Source organism: Heterodontus francisci, chromosome 17, assembly GCF_036365525.1.
Source record: "Heterodontus francisci isolate sHetFra1 chromosome 17, sHetFra1.hap1, whole genome shotgun sequence".
Taxonomy (NCBI): Eukaryota; Metazoa; Chordata; class Chondrichthyes; order Heterodontiformes; family Heterodontidae; genus Heterodontus; species Heterodontus francisci.
In genome coordinates, this window is record NC_090387.1 from 70,108,226 (window position 1) to 70,128,789 (window position 20,564).

General features: G+C 42.9%; 1 protein-coding gene across 1 annotated transcript in view; it reads right to left on the minus strand.

Annotated features, from left to right (window-relative positions):
* Positions 1-20,564, minus strand: part of znrf1 (zinc and ring finger 1) — a 290,054-nt gene that overhangs the window by 40,823 nt on the left and 228,667 nt on the right. Inside the window, exon 3 of the mRNA XM_068049616.1 lies at positions 13,664-13,769. Within this exon, the coding sequence (XP_067905717.1) occupies positions 13,664-13,769 (106 nt within the window). The remainder of the gene's footprint in view (positions 1-13,663; positions 13,770-20,564) is intronic.

The following is a 20,564-nucleotide window of genomic DNA, read 5'->3' on the forward strand; positions in this document are numbered from 1 at the left end:
CGACCAGAACGGAACACAATATTCCAAGTGTGGTCGAACCAGGGCCTTATAGAGCTGCAGCATAACCTGGCGGCTCTTAAACTCAATCCCCGTTAATGAAAGCCAACACACCATACGCCTTCTTAACAACCCTATCAACTTGGGTGGCAACTTTGAGCGATCTATGGACATGGACCCCAAGATCCCTCTGTTCCTCCACACTACCAAGAATCCTGTCTTTAAGCCTGCATTCTGCATTCAAATTTGACCTTCCAAAATGAATCACTTCACACTTTTCCAGGTTGAACTCCATCTGCCACTTCTCAGCCTAGCTCTGCATCCTGTCAATGTCTCGTTGCAACCTACAACAGCCTTCCACACTATCCACAACTCCAGCAACCTTAGTGTCATCGGCAAACTTCCTAACCCAGCCTTCCACTTCCTCATCCAAGTCATTTATAAAAATCACAAAGAGCAGAGGTCCCAGAACAGATCCCTGCGGAACACCACTGGTCACCGAGCTCCATGCTGAATACTTTCCATCTACTACCACCCTCTGTCTTCTATGGGCCAGCCAATTTTGTATCCAGACAGCCACCTTTCCCTGTATCCCATGCCTTCTTACTTTCTGAATGAGCCTACCATGGGGAACCTTATCAAACGCCTTGCTAAAATCCATATACACCACATCCACTGCTCTTACTTCATCAATGTGTTTTGTCACATCTTCAAAGAATTCAATAAGGCTTGTGAGGCATGACCTGCCCCTCACAAAGCCATGCTGACTGTTTCTAATCAAACCATGCTTTTCCAAATAATCATAAATCCTGTCTCTCAGAATCCTCTCCAATAATTTGCCCACTACCGACATAAGACTGACTGGTCTATAATTCCCAGAGTTATCCCTATTCCCTTTCTTGAACAAGGGAATAACATTTGCCACCCTCCAATCATCCGGTACTACTCCAGTGGACAGTGAGGACGCAAAGATCATCGCCAATGATAATGAAAATTTTCCTTAAGCTTTTTGCTCCATTTTTGTGGTGTATAGGGCCTCTAATTCACCTGATTATTACTGTGCAGAAGCACCTGGAGAGTCTGCTGTAGGGGATTCTAGGCACAGGGTCACTGCACCTCCCATTCAGAAGGCTACTTTAATAGTTTCCATGGTCTGTATATTTCTAATCGATTTTCAAAGTAACAGTTTAGTACATTGTTGAAACCAAGCTGCATCAATACTTGAATTGGAAGAATGGAATGGAAGGAATTTATAGGGAATCACTTTAGGCACTTCTATATTTAACGTACACGGTCCACGATGAACAGCAATTTCCATGCAGAAGTCCCTTTTCGTATGTTTAATGTTGCCACTGCTTGCAGAAAACTCTTAAGAGGAAACACATAAATGGAGGCAATAAAAACAAGAAATGCTTGAAATACTCAGCAGATCCGGCAGCATCTGTGGAGAGAGAAGCAAAGTTAACATTTCAGGTCAGTGACCCTTCATCAGGACTCATCATTCTGAAGAAGGGTCACTGACCTGAAACATTAACTCTGCTTCTCTCTCCACAGATGCTGCTGGACCTGCTGAGTATTTCCAGTATTTTTTGCTTTTATTTCAGATTTCCAGCATCTGCAGTATTTTGCTTTTATTACATAAATGGAAGACTCTGATCCCATCAGGTCTTCAGAAGTTATCCAACCTTATGTGTCTGGCATCCTCAATATTAAAGTGCCGAACCACTTTTACAAGAGTATAAAAATACTGCGCCTGCAGGCTTATATCTTTTATAATTTGAGGAAGTAGTTAGCAAATGAATACTTTGTAGTGGTTAAAAAACAATTACAGAAGCGAGGAATAGGGAGAGAGAGGAGTTGAACACGTGGCTGCAGGGATGGTGCAGGAGGGAGGGTTTTGGTTTCCTGGATAATTGGGGCTCTTTCTGGGGTAGGTGGGACCTCTACAAACAGGATGGTCTTCACCTGAACCAGAGGGGTACCAATATCCTGGGAGGGAGATTTGCTAGTGCTCTTCGGGGGGGTTTAAACTAAGTCAGCAGGGGAATGGGAACCTAAATTGTAGTGCCAGTGTACAGGATGTTGAGAGTAGTGAGGTCAGGGATAAGGTTACAAGGACGCAAGAGGGCACTGGCAAGCAAGAACCTGGTTTAAAGTGTGTCTACTTCAACGCCAGGAGCATCCAGAATAAGGTGGGTGAGCTTGCAGCATGGGTTGGTACCTGGGATCTCGATGTAGTGGCCATTTTGGAGACATAGGTAGAGCAGGGGCAGGAATGGATGTTGCAGGTTCTGGGATTTAGATGTTTCAGTAAGAACAGAGAAGATGGTAAAAGAGGGGGGGGGGGGGGGGGGGGGGGGGTGTGGCATTGTTAATCAAGGAGAGTATTACAGCGACAGAAAGGACGTTTGAGGACACGTCTACTGAGGTAGTATGGGCCGAGGTTAGAAACAGGAGAGGTGAGGACACCCTGTTGGGAGTCTTTTATAGACCTCCAAATAGTTCCAGAGATGTAGAGGAAAGGATAGCGAAGATGATTCTCGACAGGGGCGAGAGTAACAGGGTAGCTGTTATGGGGGACTTTAACTTTCCAAATATCGACTGGAAATACTGTAGTTCGAGTACTTTAGATGGGTCAGTTTTTGTCCAGTGTGTGCAGGAGGGTTTTCTGACACAGTATGTAGACAGGCCAACCAGGGGCGATGCCACATTGGATTTGGTACTGGGTAATGAACCCAGCCAGGTGTTAGATTTAGATGTAGGTGAGCACTTTGGTGATAGTGATCACAATTCGGTTAGGTTTACCTGAGCGATGGGCAGGGACAGGTATATACCGCAGGGCAAAAATTATAGCTGGGGGAAAGGAAATTATGATGCGATTAGGCAAGATTTAGGATGCGTAGGATGGGGAAGGAAACTGCAGGGGATGGGAACAATCGAAATGTGGAGCTTATTCAAGAAGCAGCTACTGCGTGTCCTTGATAAGTATGTACCTGTGAGGCAGGGAGGAAGTTGTCGAGCGAGGGAGCCGTGGTTTACTAAAGAAGTTGAAGCGCTTGTCAAGAGGAAGAAGAAGGCTTATGTTAGGATGAGACGTGAAGGCTCAGTTAGGGCGCTTGAGAGTTACAAGCTAGCCAGGAAGGATCTAAAGGGAGAGCTAAGACGAGCAAGGAGAGGACACGAGAAGTCATTGGCGGATAGGATCAGGGAAAACCCTAAGGCTTTCTATAGGTATATCAGGAATAAAAGAATGACTAGAGTTAGATTAGGGCCAATCAAGGATAGTAGTGGGAAGTTGTGTGTGGAATCAGGAGGTGGTAGGGGAAGTGTTAAATGAATATTTTGCGTCAGTATTTACAGTAGAGAAAGAAAATGTTGTCGAGGAGAATACTGAGATTCAGGCTACTAGGCTAGATGGGATTGAGGTTCACAAGGAGGAGGTGTTAGCAATTTTGGAAAGTGTGAAAATAGATAAGTCCCCTGGGCCAGATGGGATTTATCCTAGGATTCTCTGGGAAGCTAGGGAGGAGGTTGCAGAGCCTTTGTCCTTGATCTTTATGTCGTCATTGTCGACAGGAATAGTGCCGGAAGACTGGAGGATAGCAAGTGTTGTCCCCTTGTTCAAGAAGGGGAGTAGAGACAGCCCTGGTAATTATAGACCTGTGAGCCTTACTTCGGTTGTGGGTAAAATGTTGGAAAAGGTTATAAGAGATAGGATTTATAATCATCTTGAAAAGAATAAGTTCATTAGAGATAGTCAGCACGGTTTTGTGACGGGTAGGTCGTGCCTCACAAACCTTATTGAGTTTTTCGAGAAGGTGACCAAACAGGTGGATGAGGGTAAAGCTGTGGATGCGGTGTATATGGATTTCAGTAAGGCGTTTGATAAGGTTCCCCATGGTAGGCTATTGCAGAAAATACGGAAGTATGGGGTTGAAGGTGATTTAGAGCTTTGGATCAGAAATTGGCTAGCTGAAAGAAGACAGAGGGCGGTGGTTGATGGCAAATGTTCATCCTGGAGTTTGGTTACTAGTGGTGTACCACAAGGATCTGTTTTGGGGCCACTGCTGTTTGTCATTTTTATAAATGACCTGGAAGAGGGTGTAGAAGGGTGGGTTAGTAAATTTGCGGATGACACTAAGGTCGGTGGAGTTGCGGATAGTGCCGAAGGATGTTGTAGGGTACAGAGGGACATAGATAGGCTGCAGAGCTGTGCTGAGAGATGGCAAATGGAGTTTAATGCGGAAAAGTGCGAGGTGATTCACTTTGGAAGGAGTAACAGGAATGCAGAGTACTGGGCTAATGGGAAGATTCTTGGTAGTGTAGATGAACAGAGAGATCTTGGTGTCCAGGTACATAAATCCCTGAAGGTTGCTACCCAGGTTAATAGGGCTGTTAAGAAGGCATATGGTGTGTTAGCTTTTATTAGTAGGGGGATCGAGTTTCGGAGCCACGAGGTCATGCTGCAGCTGTACAAAACTCTGGTGAGACCGCACCTGGAGTATTGCGTGCAGTTCTGGTCACCGCATTCTAGGAAGGATGTGGAAGCTATGGAAAGGGTGCAGAGGAGATTTACTGGGATGTTGCCTGGTATGGAGGGAAGGTATTACGAGGAAAGGCTGAGGGACTTGAGGTTGTTTTCGTTGGAGAGAAGGAGGAGGAGAGGTGACTTAATAGAGACATATAAGATAATCAGAGGGTTAGATAGGGTGGATAGTGAGAGTCTTTTTCTTTGGATGGTGATGGCAAACACGAGGGGACATAGTTTTAAGTTGAGGGGTGATAGATATAGGACAGATGTCAGAGGTAGTTTCTTTACTCAGAGAGTAGTAGGGGCGTGAAACGCCCTGCCTGCAACAGTAGTAGACTCGCCAACTTTAAGGGCATTTAAGTGGTCATTGGATAGACATATGGATGAAAATGGAATAGTGTAGGTCAGATGGTTTCACAGGTCAGCGCAACATCGAGGGCCGAAGGGCCTGTACTGCACAGTATTGTTCTAATTCTAATTGTTTTATGAATGCTTCATCTGATGAAGAGACAGCATTGACTGTTCCACAATAGTTAATGGCTGTGCATTCCATCACTATCAAACTAGTCTTTATTGATAAGATAGAAAATTTAGTGCTGTAACTGAAACACTAGAAGTACATTTAAACTCCACCGTGCGCTCCTCCTTTAAGATTCTCCTTAAAATTTACATTTGACTAAGCTTTCAGTCACTTGGTCTAATATCTCCTTCTTTGGCTTTGTGCCAATGCCAGTCTTATTACTCTTGCAAGGCACCTTGGAGATATTCTTCTTTGTTAAGCCGCAATATAAATGCAAGATGATAATTTGTAGGGTTCCAGTAGTTATCAAAGAAAATTATATGAATCAAATTTTGTTAAGAACGGTTTTGTTAATAAACCTCTAAATGTAAGTTGTGTTTGTCCTCATTAAAGTACCTTTGCAAATTTCATGTTTAAATAATTAAGGAATCAGTTCACTATTCCAACCCATTCTGCTTCTATTCAGTGTGCAATTGTGGGCAGCTCACCCCATGCATGTTCAGTGTGGCAACCCAGATAAGGGAGCACAATTTTTGGTTCAAAACTGTGCACTTTGTATTTGGCAGATTATTGATAGAATTGCAACATTAGTTGTTCTAATCATCAACAATGTCAATTGAAAGCTCCTGCTGAAGCAAGTTACTTCAGTATTGCTAACGTATACAATTATATTTCATTATAAATATTAGATTAATCTAATATGTACATAAAAGAGCTGTCTAGGAGTGATTACAAGGCAGTAATCCAAACGAGGGATCTGGAGGACATTAACTCATGGCAGCAAAACTCTAGGAACTTTAACTATCTGAACACATAAAATTACAGGCTTGAAATTATTCTCAGATACTCATCGTTCATAACATAACAGTGCACTGAGGTTTATTTGATTTTTGTCTGATTTTCATGCCAGTAGCAGCTTCTCAGTGTGGGCGCTGTTAGTGTACTCCATCTTTTTAATGCATCATGACATTCACATGAGAGGATTAGTTAATGTGTCGGTATTGCTGTACGTTTAAAACTGATAGTAGGCGAGGGTGAGTGAGAGGGAGAATTGGAAAAAGGAAGTAGTATAGCATCGGAAACTGGGAGGTAGAAATGCAAATGAGAATAGCAATTAATCAATTGCAATTTAGCTTCTCTGAAAAGCACTGCACGAATACGACATTTTTAAAAAGATGAAGGGGAAATACTTGATTAGGCCCAATATTGGGCGCAGGGATAGTGATGTGTGACTACCCTGTCCCCAGTCCTGTTGAGGCAGGTGGCATGCAAACTTAGTGCAGCCTGCTCATCAACATGATTGCAGTATACAGCTCAGTGTGAAATGCACAGAGCCCAGGTGCATGCATGGCTAGCATGAAGCATAGCTAGCCTGAACTTCTTAAAGGCAGCTTACCCCTCTTAAAGGCAGGTGCGCTCATGCTACAGTAGCTGGTGGAAGAGTCTCAGGAAGGCTTTGATGGAAGGAAGAAAACTGGCAACAAAGCAGCAGAGCAGAGAGAGGGCTCCCACGTTTTCAGATGTGGAGCTGGAAGTCTTGGTGATGGAAATCGAAACAAAGAGGGAAGCCATGGATGGGCAGGAGGCCTCAAGGCACACCCTGTGAAGGGAATGGGAGAAGGTGGCCAGGGAGGTCAATTCCTGGAGTCTGGTCCCGAGGACCTAACTGCATTGCTGTTAAAAGTTCAATGACTTCACACAGGTGATCAAAGTCAGTGAATGCATCTCCATATGACATCACCTATCTGCCACACTGCTCAATGCATCATAGGCCCCATCACTCATCCATCAGGACTCATGCCTAACATTCAGATACTCCACCTCACCCTCGCACCCACTTCTTGCACCTTCCACATAGTTCCAGCTATTCAGCTATGGCAGGCACATCACCCAAACACACTGCAACAGATTCACTGACATTCTTCCCTTTTGTTTGCAGGACAAGGTTACGTAGAATTAAAGGAAGCACCTGCAAACCTGTAGGTCTCTTGAACCCTTTGGAAAATACAGTGCTCTGCATCTTGGGTCGGGCTGTGACTGAGGCCTTTGCATCTGGTCACACCAAGAACATTTAGGATGATGGTATGTTTCTGCCTTATGCCCTTTTCCAATCGCACATCACCCTCATCCTATCTGGCATGAAATGCAAGCTGCAGCTGGTGTGGCCATGGACCTCCCCCTCACCCTCCCCCACTTCCCTGACCCCAACCCTCCCATTCTGTATTTTTGCTTTCTGATACCAAGACTTTCTGCCTGGACAGACAGTGCAACCTCACCATGAAGGGCAAGACCTTTGATTTGACACACGCAGCCATCAGCTCAGATACTGGCACTGCGCATACTTTAGAGGGCAGTACAGAATCGGGATCAGCACATGGTGAGTCACTGGGCATGAGCTGACTACAGCAAGGCCAGGAGGAAAGGACAGCCCGAGGGTGAGGTTGCAGTTGAGTTCTGCTGGAGTACTCAGGTGTTTCAGGTCATGATTTGCCCTTCCTGGATGCTTCCGGCGCACAAACACTACTGTGCTAGTGCCCCTACATGGCAGAAGTGGCTAGAAGCATTGTGATTGACATTTTTGAAGTTTCGGGCTTCTGTAGTGCCAGCACCAGCGGCGCTATGGAGCCAAATTTTGCCAAAAACTCCGTTTAAAACTACACAGTAAATCTGTGCTCTTATGTAGACACATGAGTAACCTTGAAAGCATTTTCCCTCTTCTGGAATTTGACATGACAAACAGGTTTTGAAACTCAAAACTTGATCAATTACAGGAAGAGTGTCATCTTTTTATATTTAGTGGGTGCTATTTTGCAGTGCAGCCTCACCTTACTAATACTAGACAGGCTGCACATTCGTAGTTTACGAACATACATAGGAACATACGAACTAGGAGCAGAAGTAGGTCATTTGGCGCCTCTAGCCTACTCCACCATTCAATAAGATCATGGCTGATCTGTTTGTGTCTCAAACTCCACACTCCCATCTTCCCCTGATAACCTTTGATTCCCTTGTCTAACAAGAATCTATCTACCACCACCTTAAAATTATTCATTGACCCTGCCTCCACCACCTTCTGAAGTAGAGAGTTCCAAAGTCGCACAACCCACAGAGAAAAGATTTCTCCTCATCTCTGTCCTAAAAGGGAGAACCCTAATTTTAAAACAGTGCCCCCTGGTTCTGGACTCCCCCACAAGAGGAAACATCCTTTCCACATCCACCTTGTCAAGACCGTTCAGGATCTTATATACTTCAATCAAGTCTCCCCTTACTCTTCTAAACTCCAGTGAAAACAAGCCCAGTCTGTCCAACCTTTCCTAAGACAACCCGCTCATTCCAGGTATCAATCTAGTAAACCTCCTCTGAACCGGCTCAAACGCATTCACAGCCTTCCTTAAATAAGGAAACCAAAACTGCACACAGTATTCGAGATGTGGTCTCACCAATACCCTTACTTTTATTTTCAATTCCTCTCGTAATAAAGAATAGCATTCCATTAGCCTTCTTTATAACTTGCTGTACCTGAATACTAACTTTGTGACTCTTGCACTAGAACACCCAGATCCCTCTGCACCCCGGAATTCTGCAGTCATTTGTCGTTTAAGTAATACTCTGCTTTTTTATTCTTCCTGCCAAAGTTCACATTTTCCCATATTATACTCCATCTGCTAGATTTTTGCCCACTCACTCACCCTATCTACAATCGGTCTGCAAGTTCCTTATGCCCTCTTCACAACATACTTTCCTATCTATCTTTGTGTCATCTGTAAATTTAGCTACCATGCCATCACTCCCCTCATCTAAGTCATTGATATAAATTGTAAAAAGTTGAGGCCCCAGCACAGACCCCTGCGGGACTCCACTCGTCACATTCTGCCAATCAGAAAAGGACCCATTTATGCATACTCTCTATTTTCTGCCAGCCAGCCAATCCTCTATCCATGCTGATATGCTACCCACTACATCATGAGCTCCTACTTTGTGCAATAACCTTTTATGTGGCACCTTGTCAAATGCCTTCTAGAAATCCAAGTACAGTACAACGGGCTCCCCTTTATCCACGACACATGTTACTTCTTCAAAGAACTCTAATAAATTGGTTAAACATGATCTCCCTTTCACAAAGCCATGCTGCCTATTCCCGATTATCTTGAGTTTTCTAAGTGCCCATCTATAGCCCCTTAATGATCGATTCTAACACTTTCCCCACAACAGAGGTCAAGCTAACTGGCCTATATTTACCCGTTTTCTGCCTCCCCACTTCTTGAATAGAGGGCGCATATTTGCTATGTTCCAGTCTGACGGAACCGTTCCAGAATCTAGCAAATTTTGAAAAATTAACACCAATGCATCTACTAACTCATTAACCACCTCTTTTAAGACCCTAGGATGAAGCCCATCAGGACCCGGGGACTTGTCAGCCCGCAGCTCCATCAGTTTGGTCAGTTCCGCTTCCCTGGTGATTGTAATTTCACTAAGTTCCTCTCTTCCTTCCATCTCCTGATTTGCAGCCATCACTGGAATGCTTTTGTATCCTCTATAGTGAAGACTGTTCTCAACTACTTAAGTTTACCATCTTAACAAAACTTCAAAAACCTAGCTGTTTGAAATCTAAACAATTGCCCATGCCAAACCGAAAACTGTCTAAGGGTCTGCTGCCACTTACCCAGAACTAAGATGAGGCTGAGTGGAAATGGCTGAAGTTTGTTGAAAGAGCTGCAAGGAGTTGTACAGTTTGGTATAGTTTCAAAATTGTCATCAATTAGAAGCAAGCAAGGCTTAATCCTGAGACAATGCTTGCCTCAAAGAGACATTAGGAACATGAAATTGATTGATGTCCGGAAACTTTTCTGGATCAAGGTTATGAGGTGCTAAATCCCAAAATTCCAATGAGAAATGAAACGAGAGGATAGAGGAACAACAAAATGGGTTTGACATTTCATGGATAAGGAATTCCTGTTTACACAACGTAACCATGTAGCGCTCCATGTCTGCATCTGCACCGAAAATTCACGGCCTTATTGCAAACTAATATTTTCTTTGACTTTACTTATCAAACCACAAGGTGTAGTTTCATTATTTTATAATAATCTGACACAGTGCCATAGCTAGAAATGGAAATTTGGGTGGGCCTCAAATCAAAGTGGACAGGAAATGAACAAAGGTCTAATATCATTTATATTGTACAAATTTTAAGTTGCTGCTTTGTTTTACATTTATCTCCCTCCCAACCACGCCACCAGATGCAACAATGAACCATTTTAGAGACAGATACACAGAACATTCTGATTGCCTTTTCTGGTGGCCAATTTCACTGGTAGCATGTTTTAAGTCTGGACTTTTCACTGCTCCGTTCATGTCGGATGACTAACTTGGGGAATCTACTGTATGCTCTTCTACTGCTACATTAACAAAGGCTAAGATTTTAAGGGGCCTGGTTGCTAATTTGCTGGACCACCGCCCACCCAGTTATGCCCATAATCTGACATAGCGAATAGCTTTTTAAGCAACCAACCCAAGGACAAGGAGGCAATTCTGGACAAAAATGTCTAGCTCCACAACCTGCCAACTGGCTGCCTCAATTTTCCTCTCCTAATGCTTAACAAAAGAACTAGGAGCAGGAGAAGGCTCTACGGCTCCTCGAGCTTGCTCTGCCATTCCGCCAAGAAGATCATAGCTGAACGCTGCCTTTATTCCTCGCACGGGGGAAGTGGAGGAGAGAGAGTGACAAAAATAGGCAGGGGAGGGGGAGGAGACTGCGAGCGGGAAGCAGAAGTGGGAGGGAGCGGGGAGTAGAGGGGATGAAGCAGTGAGGCCGGGAGCGAGTGAGAGGTGGAGAAGCATGGAGCAAGCAGCAAGCAGAGGGGTGCGGGAGGCAGCGGCGAAGAGAAGACGATGGCAGGAGGGAGTGGGGTACTGTTGAGGGTGGTCGCCACCTCCATCCCACCCTCAACAGTACCCCACTCCCTCCTGCCATAGTCTTCTCTTCGCCGCTGCCTCCCGCACCCCTTTGCTTGCCGCTTGCTCCATGATTCGCCACCTCTCACGCCTTGACACAAGTCAATGCCCATCAAAACCCTGTTTACCCATCTGCTGATTCACAACTGGGATGCAGAACTGAACATTCAGAAGCAACACTTCTATCTGGGGAAAACCAAGCTTCTTAGCCTTCCTTTAAAAAGGATAAGTAAAGCAACATAGGAAATAGGAGTAGGAGTAGGCCATTTGGTCCCTTGAGCCTGCTACATCATTCAACTAGATCATGGCTGATCTTCTAGCTCACACTATCTCCATATCCCTTGATATCTTTAATATCTAGAAACCTATCAATTTCTTTTCCCACAGATTTGTTGAATTCCATTTTACAATTTCAAGAGAATTTAATTCCATTAGTGAAAAAGTGCAAAGCCAGGCGGAAGGGCAAAATTAAACCAACTTGGATTATTCTGAAATTTTCTAATTCTAGTTTTTTCAAAGATGCAAACAGGAGTCAATTTGCCTTTTTTACAGTTGCAAACAGGAATTGAATTGCTGGAAAAGTGCATTAAAGATTTGCTAACCTCTATTTCATAATGGATCCATTGCACAAAACTAGACTAGAGCAATCTGGCACATTTGGAATTTGGACTTTAGCAAGCAAAAAGATGGTTGGTTAGTTTAGTTTAGAGATACAGCACTGGAACAGGCCCTTCGGCCCACCGAGTCTGTGCCGACCATCAACCACCCATTTATACTAATCCTACACTAATTCCATATTCCTACCTCATCCCCACCTGTCCCTATATCTCCCTACCACCTACCTATACTAGGGGCAATTTTATAATGGCCAATTTACCTATCAACCTGCAAGTCTTTGGCATGTGGGAGGAAACCGGAGCACCCAGAGGAAACCCACGAGGACACAGGGAGAACTTGCAAACTCCACACAGACAGTACCCAGAATTGAACCCGGGTCGCCGGAGCTGTGAGGCTGCGGTGCTAACCACTGGGAAATGGAATGGATCACACTAGTAAGTTTTTTTAGTTTTGATAATGGGGGGCAAAGTGGAGATAGAAGACATCCCATTGGTCTTCATTATTATATGATTTCTATTCCACGGGTTAGCTGACAACAGAACCAAGATTAAGCTATGAATTGCATCCCACGATCTTCTTATGTATTGAAACTGGGAACTTTATTTTTTAAATGGCTTTAATGGTGTGTACATTTTTATGGGTTGCTTCATTGATTTGAATGGAAATGAAAATACTGTAGAGTAAAAGGACTGCCAATTCACTAGTGCCAGTTTTACGCTACTGTCCAAGATGAAAAACATGCCCAGTGAACACTAAATTAGATATTGTTGTGTGATGTGGATTTGGAATGTTTGAACATACCCTCCAGGTAAGAGCAGAAGAAATAGGAACAGGAATAGGTCATTCAGCCCTTCGAGCCTGCTCTGCCATTCAATAAGATCATGGCTGATCTTCGGACCTCAATTTTTAATTTACTTTATTAATATATAATGAATAAATTATTTTAAATAATAAATATTCCAAAGAAATTACATCATTTATGGTACAAAGGTTGTTCAATTGGCCTCTAGTCAGTACAATATCTGACCTAAACATGCTTCATGCTGGCAAAGTGGAAAATTGCACAGCACCACTGCCCCTAACCTTAAGCACTAAAAAGTAAAAACAAACGAAATCAGCTATCATCATTCACCTTCAGAAACAATAAATCAGGATTAAAAATCTTTGGTAAGTTAAATGATATGATATCTTATTACATGTCCCATTAGCCAGCATGTTAACAGCTCAGCTGACTCTTCAATGTTCTATATAGGGACTAGTGCTCAAGTCAATACACTGAATATCTATGTAGCTCGACTAACTAGCGCAGAAGTAAAAATAGAGACAGTGACCAAATGGGCCTGAATACTGTCTAAAATACTAACAAATCACACCATCTTACATTCAAACATGGCAAGTAGCCTTGTGTTTGGTCGGGGGTTGGGTAAATTCATAGCTTAATCAGAACTCAATTCATAGCTTAATCTTGGCTCTTGTGTCAACTAACCTATGCCCACATAGGGAGGAAACAGTGGCATCACAAGCATATTCTGTTAAAGATATCAAAAAGCTTTTTTATCCTGACCCACAGCACAACTCTTTTGGCTGATAATTGTGTGTTTCCATGTTAAAAGAGGATAAAAGTAAATCTGCTGACCTAAAATGATGGGAATATCTTCCAAACAAATCCTAACAGATCAATAATCAGAACTTATTTCTCACACACATCTCTTCTTCACCCTGATTCCTGACTGTGTGATTCACAAGAATTAGAGCCCCCAATACTGAAGCTCAATATTGCAGGTATAAAGACCCACCTTTTTAAACCAAAAAAAATCAATTGTCTTTACGAAATATCTTTAAAAGGAATAAAATTAGCAATTTGATTTATTTTGTTTTTTTGGAAGCATGTGAAGTGCTTTATCTTTGTTATGTCCATTCAAGACGATACAATCATTTGACACTGCAAAGGTGTTGATTAGAACTTTAAAAAAAGGAGAAATTTTTCAAAGTGTGCCCAATTTAGTACTCTGCATGCATATCACTTTTCAGTGACTACTTACCTTTTATGGTAGATACAAAGACAAGGAAGTCGAGCTATTGTGTCTCCTTGAAGAAGTTCCTCCAAACAGATTACACATTCTCCAGCATCTTTACTCAGCACATCATCTGTAAAGCAAAATATTGTTTCACAAGTTTAAAAGAAATTCCACTTGTACATCTAAGTTTATCCACCCCACTGAATGGATCACACGTGCAGAGCTCCATTTAACTTCCACTTCCTGCAGAATGAGGTTGACACATCCAACAGCAATTCAAATCGTTGTTTTTAAAAGAAAGCAAACAGTTTTCTACATCAACATTTTCAACTCATAGCTTAAATGTTCACTTATATCATTCTGCCTTAATAAATTGCTCAATGGTTTAATAAGCAGCTGAGATACACAGCTAAGAAAACTAGCATATTCAATTCTTGGTATGTACAAGTGAGCTATCTTCTATCCAATAGACCCACTGGAAGTAAACATGTATGGATGCCTGATGAAGGCAGGACTCGGGTAGGATGTGATACCTCGGATAGTCAAACAGCCTTCTCCTGCGCACCTGAGAAATAAGCATTCCTTGTGCACAGAAGGAAATTGGCCCCGTTATCTATGAGACTAGTCCTATTTGGTTGACCTGGACATGAGTCAGGATAAGGGGCTTGTCCTAGGTACTAACTAATTTATACACAGCTCATTCATTAGCAAATGATAGAGACCTTCCCAGGTGAGCAACCACCTAGTTTGATATGCCCGATGAAGCGCTATTTTCTGCCTTTATCCGAGGATCAAAAGCTTAGCATCCACATGATCTCTTGTAGTCAACACCACAATTAGGGGACAATTGTTAGTTCTGGCCAGTTCATAGTTTTCAGGGCAAGTAAGTATAAGGCAGGTTTCAGTTCATCAGAAACCCGAGGAGGATTTGTGGGTGGGTACGGGAGAGCGATAATTCCCCCCAACCCATGTGCAGGTAATTGATCCTTTCCTTTTTAACTGCTTCCTCGTCTGGGTTCTGCCAGGGAGTTAAAATCTGCACTCTACCTTCCCCCCTCCACCTACCTCAAGTATGCTTATGGAAACCACCAGTATGCAATGAGCACAAGACAAAATTATAGGAAGAAAGCTGAACTGTAACAAAATGCTCCAGCAGATTAAATCAATGTCTTCAGGAGAGAGAAAAATACATTTAAAAGAGTATTTGCATTTATATAGTAACTGACACGGAACACAAAATCCGAGTGTTTTAAGCCTGTGTCCTCAGTACCTTGCTCTACGGCAGCGAGGCCTGGACAACGTATGTCAGCCAAGAGCGACGTCTCAACGCATTCCATCTTCGCTGTCTCCGGTGAATCCTCGGCATCAGGTGGCAGGACCGTATCTCCAACACAGAAGTCTTCGAGGCAGCCAACATCCCCAGCATATACACCCTACTGAGCCAGCGGCACTTGAGATGTCTTGGCCATGTGAGCCACATGGAAGATGGCAGGATCCCCAAGGACGCATTGTACAGCGAGCTCGTCACTGGTATCAGACCCACCAGCTGCCCATGTCTCCACTTTAAAGATGTCTGCAAATGCGACATGATGTCCTGCAACACTGAGCACAAGTCGTGGGAGTCAGTTGCCAGCGATCGCCAGAGCTGGCGGACATCTATAAAGGCGGGGCTAAAGAAAGGCGAGTCGAAGAGGCTTAGCAGTTGGCAGGAAAAGAGACAGAAGTGTAACGAGAGAGCCAACTGTGTAGCAGCCCCGACAACCAATTTTATCTGCAGGGCCTGCGGATTAGTCTGTCACTCTAGAATTGGCTTTTATAGCCACTTCAGCCGCTGCTCCACAAACCACTGCCCACCTCTAGGCGCTTACCCATTGTCTCTCGAGACAAGGAGGCCAAAGAAGTACCTTTCATGTCCCAACGACATCTGAAGTGCTTCACAAGGATTATTTCGGATGTGTAGTCACATACAGCAAAGTTCCACACTCCACATGCAGCAATGACAGGAATGACCAGACAATCTGATTTTTGATGATGGTTATGGGATGACTGTATCCAGAACACCAGGAGATCTCCCTGTTCATCTTCAAAAAGACTGCCACAGGATTCTTTACTGCCACATGATTTGTGACCTTGGTTTAATGCCTCATCCAAAAGACACCACCAAGCACATCAATGTCACTACACTATAAAAGGAGCATGATTCAGCGAAAGGGCACTGAGGGACTGTTGAGAGGAATTTTTTTTTTTATATATATATTGTTTTGGGAAATATTAGAGACTTGACAAGTGACATCTTGACAAGATAGTTTGCTTACTGACCTCACATGCCTGAAGTTTCGATTCAACATTACTGGCCTATAGCAATCTCAGCGACAATTTCACTACAGTATTTGACAGATACAAGTAGTTCATCACATTTATCAACAATGTCACTAAATTGATGAGGAATGTGGCCTTTCATATTGTGTCTGGGGAGGTAGCAGGCAGGAGAAGACCCGTATTTAAGAATTTAATTTTATCAATGCTATTTTGCACACAAAGTAAAATTCAACCATTCAAACAAAGGCTATTAGTGTGCAACTTTCTTATCCATCAGGGCAACTTGCCCAAGTAAGTAGATGACTGGGGAGAGTTTAGTCACCTGAAGACAGTGCCAACCTGACATGGGCATAGAATCAAGTGTTACTATAGGATCACTGAATGGAAAGAGAGCATTCAGATATTGAAACAGCGGACTATACAATCTTGTCTGCAAAATTTGGCCAAAAAGGGGAAAGATGCTCATGTTGAACACTAACGATTAATTTTTATAGAATTTTCTCCCATTTTTGGGAAGTTGCATTCTTATAAGAAAGTTAAAAGTTATCCAAAGGACAGATTCAGTTGTGTCACTGATAAACAAATGCAGTTTGAAGACTCTGGGAGGCAAAGGAAGAAAAAAAGAAAAAAAAGACATTTAAAAACAAAGCATAGATTGAGCTCTGTACAATCTAACCCCATCATGGAATATACCCATCTATTTAATCTCAAGAGGTTCTGCAACAATTTAAGCTGTTCTACGAAGGAATGGATGCAGTTTACACCGAATTCTGCTTTCTGTATCAAATATTCTAAGCCCAGCTGCTCTTAAACAGAATTATGCATAGTTCTAGGCATAGATCTATCTGTGTTTAGGAGCAATAATAGTAATGGGTGCTAATTGTTTATCAATTGGGGGTAATTGTAGAGGCACTGGTCATAATCTTCCAATCCTCCCCAGATACAGGTGTGGTGCAAGAGGACTGGAGAATTGCAAACATTGCATCCTTGTTCAATAAAGGGTGCACGGATGAGCCCAGCAACTACAGACCAGTCAGTTTAGTCTCGGTGGCCGGAAAGCTTTTAGAAACTATAATTGATAGTCACTTGGACAAATGTGGGTTAGTTACAGAAAGCCAGCACAGATTTGTTAAGGACAAATCATGTTTAACTAACTTGCTTGAGTTTTTTGATGAGGGTTGATAAGGTGTACATGGACTTCCAAAAGGCATTTGATAATGTGCCACATAACAGACTTGTCAGTAAAGTTAGAGCCCGTGGAATAAAGGGACAGTAGGTGCATGGTTATGAAATTGGCTGAGTGACAGGAAACAGAGTAGTTGTGAACAGCTGTTTATCCAACTGGAGGAAGGTAGTTAGTGAAGTTCCCCAGGGCTCAATGTTTGAACCCCTGCTTTTCTCGATATACTCTAATTCTCAACAGAACAGTGGGGGAATTAGCTCAAATGGTAGATCGCTCACTTAGCATGTGAGAGGTAGCGGGATCAACGGCCGCATAAAAAAAAAGGGGCGGCACAGTGGTTAGCACCGCAGCCTCACAGCTCCAGCAACCCGGGTTCAGTTCTGGGTACTGCCTGTGCGGAGTTTGGAAGTTCTCCCTGTGACCGCGTGGGTTTCCACCAGGTGCTCTGGTTTCCTCCCACAGCCAAAGACTTGCAGGTTGATAGATCAATTGGCCAATGTAAATTGCCCCTAGTGTAGGTAGGTGGTAGGAGAATTGAGGGAAGATGGGGATGTGGTAAGGAATATGGGATTAATGTAAGATTAGTATAAATGGGTGGTTGTTGGTCGGCACAGACTCGGTGGGCCAAAGGGCTTGTTTCAGTGCTGTATCTCTCCATGACCCCATAACACTCCTGTTTGACTGTTACTTCCACCCCAAGAGTTCCCCTGTATGTTACAGGATCTTGGAAGTTTGTTCACTTCTCCTGTGACCAATCCAAAGTGTACCACAACTCTCAGGAATTCACTTTGATTTCCTTAATTTCTCTGCTGTCTTCTGAGGTATCAGATCTCCCGCTTCATGATTTGTATTAATTTTCTAGATTTAACTTTTAATTTGGGAATTGATTTTTTTTAATGCAAGACAAATGAAAACACTTGGTTTGAGAAGCTGGCAAACAAACCTAGGGTGGTTACAAATCAAAGGGTAGCCCATGTTTATTTAGTAAAGTCATATTGGGATGTGTGAAGACCCTAAACAATGGGAACTTCTCTGAACTTCTTGATGGAGTCAGTGTGTCTGCAGCTACCTCAATCAGGGGTTTAAATTATTCATATGATTTCCCAGAACAAAGAGAAGATTTGGAGTTGGAGGTAATTAGTTTAAATTGCTATCTGGGACATCGCACGTTGCTATGGAGTTAGATGAAGCAGTGTGTGCCTGTTGGTGTTTTGATTGGTGTGCTTGCTGACAGACAAGCAGTTGCTTTTGGAAAACTGTTGGCTTCAGACAGGCTGCTGGTCACAGAGAAAGCAGTTGGCTTTTGGAAAGCTGTTGGGCTCAGGAGCAAAGAGGCCATCAAGAACCAGGGGGTATTTCTGTTTTGAGTAAGGCCCATGCTCAAGCTGGGAAATCCAGATTTGTGAGGTGTTAAAGGAGAACTGGAGGGTTTGCCTAGCCAGATGCTAGAGGGGGAAATCCCCGGGAGATCTGATACCTCAGAAGATAGCGGTGAAATTAAGGAAATCAAAGTGAATTCCCAAGAGCTGTGGTACACTTTGGATTGGTCCCAGGAGAAGTGAACAAATCACCAAGATCCTGTAACGTACAGGGGAACTCTTGGGTTAGGAGTAACAGTCAAACAGGAGTGTTCTGTTGAGAATTGGAGTTTAATGTATTCGTCTTCATGTTAAGATTTTAAGTTTAAAATATAAATGTTTCCAAATTGTAGTGTTAAGTTAGTAGTGTTTTGCTTTAACTCTTGTACAGTAAAGTTTTTTGTTTAAAATGTGAAATCTTGTGGTGTAATTCTTTCAGTAATAACCAGAAATTCAACTTTCCCTTTTCATAAGTTAATGGTCCCTAAAAGGCTCATAACAATATTAATGACTTAGACTTGGGTGTACAGGGCACAATTTCAAAACCTGTGGATGACACGAAACTTGAAAGTATTGTGAACTGTGAGGACAATAGTGATAAACTTCAAGATGATTGACAGGCTGGTCGAATAGGTGGACAAGTGACAGATGAAATTTAATGCAGAAAAGTGCGAAGTGATTCAGTTTAGTCGGAAGAACGAGGAGAAGCAATATAAATTAAAGGGTAAAATTCTAAAAGGGGTGTAGGAACAGAGGGACCCGGGAATATATTTGCACAAATCATTGAAAGTTCCAGGGCAGGTTGAATAGGGGCACAGAGTACAAAAACAAGGAAATCATGATAAACCTGTACAAAACACTGGTTTGGTCTCAACAGGGGTATTCTGTCCAATTCTGAGCACTGTACTTTAGGTAGGATGTTAAGGTATTAGAGATGGTGCAGAAAAGATTCACGAGAATGGTTCCATGGATGAGGAAATTCAGTTATGTGGATAGGTTGGAGAAGCTGGGTCTGTTAGAGAAAAGAAGATTAAGAGGAGATTTGATAGAAGTGTTCAAAATCATGAGGGGTCAGGACAGAGTAGCTAGGATCACATTAGCAGAGGATCCAGAACCAGAGGGCACAGATTTAAGGTGATTGGCAAAAGAAGCAACGGCAACATGAAAAACCTTTTTTACGCAGCGAGGTTAGGTTCTGAAATGCACTGCCTGACAGTGTGGTGGAGGCAGATTCAATTGAGGCTTTCAAAAGAGAACTGGATAATAATCTGAAGAGAAAACATTTGCAGAACTATGGGGAAAAGACAGCAGAGTGGGACTAGGTGAGTTACTCTTGTCTGTGCTCACTCTCTACATGATGGACCAAATGGCCTCCTTCTGTGCTGTAACCATTCTACAGTTCTATAAATTGTATTCAGGTGATGGGTATTAATTGAGAACTCGTCTGTGCTCATATATGTAAGAGCAGGGCGAAACTGTAGTTGTTGGTTGGAGGTGCATGATATGCAATGTGTATGTCTGTAAATAAAAAGCTTGTATGTGTATGAAGACTTGGCTCCAGTGTTCTATCTTTCATTGCCTAGGTATCTTGAGTTCTAACAATGGGAAAAGAATAGTGTATGTAAGTGAAATTCAGAGGAATGAAGACAAACAAACAGGAGTGTCACAACATGGTGACAAAGATTCTGATAAAATTTGGGAAGACTCAAAATGCATCACAATCTCCTCGCAGACTTTGCCACGGCTGAAGGAAACCGAAGATGTAGGCATGGGTTTTCAGGCAAATAACAGAGCATCCAACATCTGACTCCCTGAAGGCTGTGGATGTGGAGGTGAGCATAAGAAATTAGAGCAGGAATAGGGCATATGGTCCTTCAGCCTACTCCACCAGTCAATAAGATCATGGCTGGCCTATTACTTCAACTCCACTTATCTGCACTATCCCTTAATTCCCTTAGATAAATATTTGGACACTGTCTCAGTCTTGAATATACTCAGTGACTAAGTATCTACATATCTGTGGGATAGAGTGTTCCAAAAGAGTGACAACCCTTTGACTGAAGAT